Here is a 9,097-nt window from a genome sequence, read left to right as displayed (position 1 = left end):
CAGACTGCAACAGTGAAAGGTGGGTAAGACTTTGATTTTTTTATTCCAATTTCCTCTTCCCTACCTGGAATGAATCAAAAGTCACAAAGGACATCGGGATGCAAGAAGTTAAAAAGAACAAAACATATCACCACCAGCAATATGTGAAAACTAAGTTGGGCTCAAGGGTGTTGGTGGCATTGGTGGGGAAAAGAACCTTGAATTAGATAAGAAATTGATGAGCTAATTATACCAGGGGAGACTTTTTAGTGCCCAATAGTGATCAGAATGCTTTCACACCATCAAGATGCCTTCAAAAGATTAGAAAGGAAAATCCTAACAGCCCAATTAAGTAAGCACTAGAGAAAAAAAAAATTGTTCTAATTGTTGACTATACCCAACTGTGAAAGTCACTTCCTATCACTCAATACCCAACACCCACAACGTAAAAGTGGAGAAGTTTAATTTGGCTCCCAGCTTCAAGGGAAGTCAGAGCATGGCTGGCTGGCTCCAAGGCAAGAAAAATCATGGCAGAAGCACATGGCACAGCAAGATGCTTAGTTCACTGCAGCTGGAAAGAAGAGTAGAAGAAGTTTTAGAGAGGAAGGGGTGTGGGACAAATGTAGACCCCCTAAATCAGGCCTCCATGGCCCGCCTAGATACACCAAGAAGTGCACTTCACTAATGCCCTGGGGAATCTTGGAGCCTATCAAGTTGATTCTCCACTCTTAACTCTCACACTACTAAGTCTCACCTTACTTGAGAACAGGCAACACAAGGAGAAGCCAAGCCGGTTGCCCACACACTTGTGAGTACACAGCAATTTTATGACGGTTTCTAAGGTAATGGTTACTCCAGGAGAGCAAGTATGAAAAGGCCGTGATGTGATTTTGACTTTGTAATTCATACATTCTGACATTTTAAACATCGAAAAAGGTGTATGGCACCTTGAATGATACATAATTGCATCCATTTGCCCAGTGAAGACCTTTGCAAATCTCTTGGACCCAGGAGAAAAAAAAAATCAAGTCACACACGTGATCTAACTGATGTGTTATTTCCCTTCCAAATGTTGCCACAAAGCCAAATTCTCCGATTCTGCTAGCATAAAAAGAAGTTGTTTATTATTTCAGGGTTGCCATAGCAGTCAGCGTTTCCATGTTATCGTTCTTTTCTCCCCAGACATTACTCTTCTAATACATGTTCCAGACCTACAGTCGCAGGCATTTCAGCCAGAAGGAAATAGCCTAGTGGTGCTGCAGTAAAATCCACTGAGGAGGCCAGCCCTGTGGTTGGAGTCTGAGGCCCAGCCCCTTCAATCACCGTCTTAGCAAAGAAGAAAACGTGGAGCCGTCTCTGGATCCGGCAGAGCAGAATCCTGAAGAGTCAAATCCAGTCCCAGGATCGTCCGTCTTCCTCCACCTTTGAGACACTTTTGGTCCCAGCCACCAGAACTTAGACAGTCTCAGTTAGAAGGCACAGAAGAGAACAGAAATCAGGAACCACAGAAAACAGACGCCTACTGACCTGAGGGCTTGACCGTGGTTATGTTTACTTCAGCATAGTGAAAGGAAGGCTCAGGCCACTCTTTGGCTCTCATCCAGATACCTGTTACCCAGAGATCCAAGTCTCCCTGGCTTAGTGGGGTGGGAGTAGCCCTTTCATTTAATATTCAAGCAGAATAGTATGAAAGCAAGCAGAATCCATACCACTAGCCCAGTAACTCTAAGGATTCTTACATTTCTTCAGGCCACCTTTTACCCTGGTTTTAAGTTTCTACTAAATTATTTCTCTCCTTTTCATGACTCGCTTGCTATGAGTCTGGTCTTTCTTTTTCCCCTTACCACACACAATACGGCACTCTTTCAACCCTTTCAAGTACCCTTTTTTTTTTTTTTTTTTTTTTTGGAACCGGGGATTGAACTCAGGCCCTTGAGCTTGCCTGGGAGGTGCTTATTCCACTGAGCCATCTCCCTGGCCCCCTGAAGTTGTACATAGCAGATTTTGAAGGTTTTAAACAACAGAATTAGTTTAGCAAAAAAAATGTAAGTATGTACTTACATTTTAATCTCTTATATCTTTATATGCATCGCCCTGGAAGCATGCACTACACAAAATAGAGTCAAGAACAATAGAAACTCTCATTCATTCAGCAAAAAGCAATGGAGGGTCTCAAATGTGTCACACATTGCTCCAGGTACTTGGGATACAACCATAAACAAAATAGACATAGTGGCACATGCCTGTAACCTAAGGCAGGAGAACCACACATTCAAGCCCAGCCTGAGTAATTTAGTGAAAGTTTGTCTCAAAACAAAACAAAACAAAAAAAATTTAAAGGGCTGGAGAAGCAGCTCAGTGTGAAGGTTGTGGGTTCAATCTCTGGTACTATTGGAATAAAGTTGCTCTTACAGATTTCATTTCATCACAGGGAAACAATATAAATGACAAATAAAGTATCCTGAAAGATGATAAGTACTATGAAAAAATAAAACCAGTAAGTAGTTATGTGTCTGGAACTTAAGAAAGATGCTTGGTAGAAACCTAAGCCAAAAGCCATTGATATACAGAATGGTCCAAAGATACCGTATCAAAGGAGATCATCATGGTTGGGGAGTATGGATGGATTGCTTCCTGATCTCATGGGACAGATGAGTCCCCAAGGCAGTATAGAGTATAAGTAAAGTGTTTATGCAGTACGTTAATCAGTAGGGCCAGCAGTGTAGCTCAGTGGACCAAGTGCTTGCTTAGGTAAGCGCAGGGGCCAAGGTTTGATCCCTGGTACTACGTGCCATACTGGCCTTGTGCCTGGGTGCACTGAGCTGGTGATGGAGTCCGGGTGCAGTGGTGCATGCTTGTAATCCCAGCACTAGGGAGGCAAAAATCAGGAGCATCACTGTGAGTCTGAGCTGCTTAGTGAGACGCTGCACCTAAGAAAAAACCTTGAAAAATTTTTTTAAAAAAAATTGCAAGTATATTAATCAACTTCTCCTTGCTGTGCCCCCCTCAAAAAAAAATAAAAAACTGGGGAGGAGGAAAGATTTAGTTTGGCTCATGGCTTCAAAGGTTTTAAGCCATCACCAACTGGTTCCATTGCTTTAGGCCTATGGCAACACAGAAGAGCATGACAGATGAAAACTGCTGGCCTCACAGCAGTCAGAAAGTAGAGGGAGCAGGCAAGAGACAAAAGAGTGGGCCAGGGCCCTGCATCCCCATGGCTTCAGGTGACGTACTCCCTCCAACAGAGCCACACCTCCCAGGAGCCACTTGGCTATGATCTCACTGACCCAGTTACCACTCTAGGCCTCACCTCTGAACATTACTAGCCTGCAGAACCAGCCTCCGTTGCATGAGTCTTTGGGGAAACACTTCCTATTTCAACCACAGAACATAGTAAATCTCTGGAATTGAAATAGCGTGAGCAGGAAGAGGTGGTTTTAAAAGTTGTTCTTTAGGGAACAATCATAGAAAAAGAAAGCTTGAGAAGCACTGATTAGAGGGAGAATAGAGAGAATGAATTGGACACACACATATGATCCTCTAATGAGTTTTAATACAAATAGGATCAAAGAACTAGAGCAGTAACCAAAGGGCAACGCAGGGCTAAGAGAAGCTCCTCTAAAATATTTCATAATAATAATATCGATATTGTACTTAGGAAGTGCTTATAAGAGGCAAATGGTGCTCTTTGCCTTTACGACTGTTAACATAGTCAGTGTCCTCAATGACACCACACAGTGAGTTCATCACTGAACTAATTTCTTAGCTGGGGAGATGAGCACGGGCAGCTTAAGGGACTCACCAGCCAGGATTGTGAAGCCAGAGAGGTAGACCTAAGGTTTAATGAGCATGGGCAGTTCAGCTCCCGGGTCAGCAGTTGAGATTTAGCCTAGATTCTGTTATAATATTTGTATTTTTATATTGTTTCAATTCCTTTATCAAAATAAAAGAAACATACGTAGAATCAGGCAGTTCCAGCACCACATATTTGGCATCTCTCTCCTAGAATCTGTCACTCATTCGCTTCTAGGGGGAAGTAATGTGTGTCTGCTCCCTTCAGTTGCATGTCTTTCTCTCTCTTGGGAGACTTTCCCCACCCTGTGCCAGCTGTCAGCACCCCTATTCCTATTCTTAAGATTTTACATTCAGAACAATTTGTGCCGCCCATCTAGACTCAAGGTATGTTACCTTTCCCAAGGTATTTTACCTTTCCCAACCCCCAAAAATTCATCATAAATGAGACGATTTCCTTCACTGAAAAAGCATCCACTTTTTTTTGGAGGGGGGCCCGCTCAGCCCCCCCTGAGGGCAAGGCTAGCACGGCATGTGGTGCTGGGGATCAAACTTCAGACCCCTGTGCTTGCCTAAGTAGGTGTCTTAGACCCCTGAACTATCTCACTGGCCCAGCACCCACTTTAACATTAAATTAGATGTACATGGTAAAATGTAAAACTCTGAACTAGCCTTTTGCCTGAAATGTAGACATGTGACCAGTCATTTTACTTATTAAATTACAATTTTTCTGGTACCCAGAAAACACTGCCCTTCTACCAGAAGTATTTTGATTCATGGATAATGGCTTGATTAGCACAACCCAAAGCAGCTTCAAGAAATTTCAAGTTTAAAAAAAAGCATTAATTAGATGAATTTTTCAAGGAAAACTATATTAAGAAGCTGAATTATGGGGTAGGAGACAGCCGTCCGTAGAGACGCCATTTTGTGGAGCGGCCGAACCCTGTAGGAGGTTCTGGGGTCCAGAACCGCTACGACCATTGCGTCGGTCCCTCCTGGCGAAAATAAAATTTGAGCCTTTTGAAGCCTTTTGCTAGATCTTCAGTTGAACAATGGGTTCAGACAAACGAGTGAGTAGAACAGAACGAAGTGGAAGATACGGTTCCATTATAGACAGGGATGATCGTGATGAGCGTGAATCCAGAAGCAGACGGAGGGACTCTGATTATAAAAGATCTAGTGATGATCGAAGAGGTGATAGATATGATGACTATCGGGACTATGATAGTCCAGAGAGAGAGCGTGAAAGAAGAAACAGTGACCGATCTGAAGATGGCTACCATTCAGATGGTGATTATGGTGAACATGACTATAGGCATGACATCAGTGATGAGAGAGAGAGCAAGACCATCATGCTGCGCGGCCTTCCCATCACCATCACAGAGAGCGATATTCGAGAAATGATGGAATCCTTTGAAGGTCCTCAGCCTGCAGATGTGAGGCTGATGAAAAGGAAAACAGGTGTAAGCCGTGGTTTCGCCTTCGTGGAGTTTTATCACTTGCAAGATGCTACCAGCTGGATGGAAGCCAATCAGAAAAAGTTGGTGATTCAAGGAAAGCACATTGCAATGCATTATAGCAATCCCAGACCTAAGTTTGAAGATTGGCTTTGTAATAAATGCTGCCTTAACAATTTCAGGAAAAGACTGAAATGCTTCCGATGTGGAGCAGACAAGTTTGATTCTGAACAGGAAGTGCCCCCTGGAACCACGGAGTCAGTTCAGTCTGTAGATTACTACTGCGACACAATCATTCTTCGGAACATAGCTCCACATACTGTAGTGGATTCCATAATGACAGCGCTGTCTCCCTACGCATCCTTAGCTGTCAATAATATTCGTCTCATAAAAGACAAGCAAACCCAGCAGAACAGAGGCTTTGCATTTGTGCAGCTGTCTTCTGCAATGGATGCTTCTCAGCTTCTTCAGATATTACAGAGTCTTCATCCTCCTTTGAAGATTGATGGGAAAACCATTGGGGTTGATTTTGCAAAAAGTGCCAGAAAAGACTTGGTCCTCCCAGATGGCAATCGGGTTAGCGCCTTCTCTGTGGCTAGTACAGCCATTGCTGCTGCTCAATGGTCATCTACCCAGTCTCAAAGTGGTGAAGGAGGCAGTGTTGACTACAGTTACTTGCAACCAGGTCAAGACGGTTATGCTCAGTATGCACAGTACTCACAGGATTACCAGCAGTTTTATCAGCAACAAGCTGGTGGATTGGAATCGGATGTATCCTCTGTATCAGCAGTGACCACCACCTCTGCAGCTGTAGTGTCCCAGAGTCCCCAGCTATATAATCAGACCTCCAATCCACCTGGCTCTCCGACTGAGGAAGCACAGCCTAGCACTAGCACAAGTACACAGGCCCCAGCTGCTTCCCCCACTGGTGTAGTTCCTGGTAACAAATATGCGGTACCAGACACATCCACTTACCAGTATGATGAATCTTCAGGATATTATTATGATCCAACAACAGGACTCTATTATGACCCCAACTCACAATACTACTATAATTCCTTAACACAGCAGTATCTTTATTGGGATGGAGAGAAGGAGACCTATGTGCCAGCTGCAGAATCTAGCTCTCACCAGCAGACAGGCCTGCCTCCTGCAAAAGAAGGGAAAGAAAAGAAGGAAAAACCTAAAAGCAAAACAGCACAGCAGATCGCCAAAGACATGGAACGCTGGGCTAAGAGTTTAAACAAGCAGAAAGAAAATTTTAAAAATAGCTTTCAACCTGTCAATTCCCTGAGGGAAGAAGAAAGGAGAGAATCTGCTGCCGCAGATGCTGGCTTTGCACTCTTTGAGAAGAAGGGAGCCTTATCTGAAAGGCAGCAACTCATCCCAGAATTGGTACGAAATGGAGATGAGGAGAATCCCCTCAAAAGGGGTCTGGTTGCTGCATACAGTGGCGACAGTGACAATGAGGAAGAGCTGGTAGAAAGACTTGAGAGTGAAGAAGAAAAGCTTGCTGACTGGAAAAAGATGGCCTGCCTGCTCTGCCGTCGCCAGTTCCCTAACAGAGATGCTCTGATCAGGCACCAGCAGCTCTCTGACTTACACAAGCAAAACATGGACATCTACCGACGATCCAGGCTGAGTGAGCAGGAGCTGGAAGCCTTGGAGCTGAGGGAGAGAGAGATGAAATACCGAGATAGAGCTGCCGAAAGGCGAGAGAAGTATGGCATTCCAGAGCCTCCTGAGCCGAAGCGCAAGAAGCAGTTTGATGCTGGCACTGTGTATGTGATGTGCACCATTTTCCAGTTCATTAGCTGGGGCTCTGGCTGTTTTAAATAACTGTGTGTTTGCCACTGGCAGGAATTACGAGCAGCCCACCAAAGACGGCATTGACCACAGTAACATTGGCAACAAGATGCTGCAGGCCATGGGCTGGCGGGAAGGCTCAGGCTTGGGAAGAAAGTGTCAAGGCATCACAGCTCCAATTGAGGCTCAAGTCCGGCTAAAAGGAGCTGGCCTAGGAGCCAAAGGCAGTGCATACGGGTTGTCGGGTGCTGATTCCTACAAAGATGCTGTTCGGAAAGCCATGTTTGCTCGGTTTACTGAGATGGAATGAGGCTGAGAAAAATGACCAAGAGCACAAGGAGTGGGCCATGCCCTAGATATGGTCTTACCACCATCTGGAATGCCTTGTGCTATTAACAGTTTCTAGGATGAACCACTCCCTTTATTGCAGGGTTCTCCTTCCCGAACCAGACAGGGAGCTCCTTGATACATGCTGTCTGGTGAACGGCCTTCCATCCTTCCTGCCTGAGGGCTTGTGAGCAGACCAGAGGGGATGGTGGACTTTTTATACTTCAGTGTACATAGTGTAATGTAGTACATTTTACATGTGTAGTCTATGTTGTGGCCCCTCCTTCTTGGGAATTTGAGGTGTCCTAGGTGGTGACTGACACCAAAGCCACCTCTCTCATTTGTCATCGTGATGTCTTTCTTTGGCAGAAGCCTTATGTATATTTGTATATTACACATTTGTACAGAATTTTGGAAGATTTTCAGTCTAGTTGCCAAACCTGGCTCCTTTACAAAAGAAATACCTTGAAAATGGAAAAAAAAAAAAAAAAAAAAAAGAAGCTGAATTATTTACATCATTGTCTTAATTCTTCACTTAATTTAACAGACTTACACCAACTCAGTGCTAAAATTGTTTAATATTAGGCAAATAACTCTTAGCAAGCAGTTAGAATGTATATGTCCCTAGCAAATTATATTAATCAAGGTTCAATATAAGAAGAAAAAATATTTTTACTGCTCTATCAGGGACAAATGGAATGGAATGATGAAAAAGCAGATAATTTTCTTTTTTAAAAATAATTTTATTGAAAAACAAATAGCAATGAGACAGTTTCAAAACCGATTAGTAGGACAGTTTCAATAAGTAATACATTGCATATTGTTGTCCTCTTAGTGGTTATTCATAGTATAAGATTTGTACTAACAGTATTTGTGGACAGGATATCATGTCAGCAGGTAATTTTCTAAAGTGTCCGCTTACAAGAATTCTAGGACGTGCCACAGCGCCCAGTCTCATTTTCTGCTTTTGGGTCTGTGATTCTCAGCAAAAGCACCCACGGTCACTGTAACACAAGGTTCTCTCTCCACCAATTCTCAGAGCAAATCTTACCTAGTCTACAGAAACTGGTCTTAGCCCAGCATCTACCATACCTCCTCCAGCAGTCAACATCCCTGAGTCAAATTTAATTCAACTAACTGGGGCTGGGGAAGAGCGCCAACCAGATTCAACCTGCCCTCTGCACCCTCTGCCCTCTGTGGCCCATAAATTACTCTGCAATATTTTTTCATGCTCTTAAAATTGGTGCACGAATAGAAAGTACAGCCTCATCATTCTCTCTACTCCAGCAAGTGCAAGGTCCTGAGTCTGGTTCGAGGTACCAAAAAAAATTGTCTATTGCTCAATTCCTAATTGTTCAAATCAAACTCACATAGCCAAGGCAAAAAATCAACTTTAGTGTTCCTAGCATCAAATCATTATAAGAAATACTTTATTTTTTTTCCTAATTCTTAACGCATCAGTCTATCTGTCACACAAAGCAGTTAGCCCCACCTGCTATGATGCAGAAGTGCTTCCTTTTACCAACTCCCAGCTCCCATCCTTCCAAATTTTGTCTCTTAGGTAGCTGAGTGACACACATCTAGATCCTTTTTCATTAACTCTAGCATGAGCTGAGAATCGCCACATGTAAGGAATTTCAATCTTGGACCAAAGACATTCTCCTCCCAGAGAATGTGAAAAATACTTTTTAAAATCTGGGTTATATTATGTTTTCATTCTCCAACTTGACATTTCC

The 9,097-nt window shown here is 43.4% G+C and overlaps 1 protein-coding gene across 1 annotated transcript; it reads left to right on the top strand.

Moving 5' to 3' along the window:
* Positions 1 to 4,673: 4,673 nt before the first annotated feature.
* On the top strand, positions 4,674 to 7,827 carry LOC101589089 (RNA-binding protein 5). The gene is made up of 2 exons (XM_023710802.1): positions 4,674 to 7,009; positions 7,089 to 7,827. The coding sequence occupies exons 1-2, from the start codon at positions 4,824 to 4,826 to the stop codon at positions 7,342 to 7,344; spliced, it is 2,442 nt and encodes an 813-aa protein (XP_023566570.1). The 5' UTR covers positions 4,674 to 4,823; the 3' UTR covers positions 7,345 to 7,827.
* Positions 7,828 to 9,097: the final 1,270 nt, after the last annotated feature.

Source organism: Octodon degus, unplaced genomic scaffold, assembly GCF_000260255.1.
Source record: "Octodon degus isolate 3935 unplaced genomic scaffold, OctDeg1.0 scaffold00018, whole genome shotgun sequence".
In the NCBI taxonomy this organism is placed as follows: domain Eukaryota; kingdom Metazoa; phylum Chordata; class Mammalia; order Rodentia; family Octodontidae; genus Octodon; species Octodon degus.
Note: the sequence above shows the minus strand (reverse complement) of the source record. Positions and strands in the feature narration are given on the sequence as shown.

Excerpts from the sequence above, each read along its gene's own strand:
- LOC101589089 (XM_023710802.1), top strand. The coding sequence starts at position 4,824 with ATGGGTTCAGACAAACGAGTGAGTAGAACAGAACGAAGTGGAAGATAC. Across the intron at positions 7,010-7,088 it reads CAGTTTGATGCTGGCACTGT|GAATTACGAGCAGCCCACCA; the intron begins GTATGTGATGTG and ends TGCCACTGGCAG.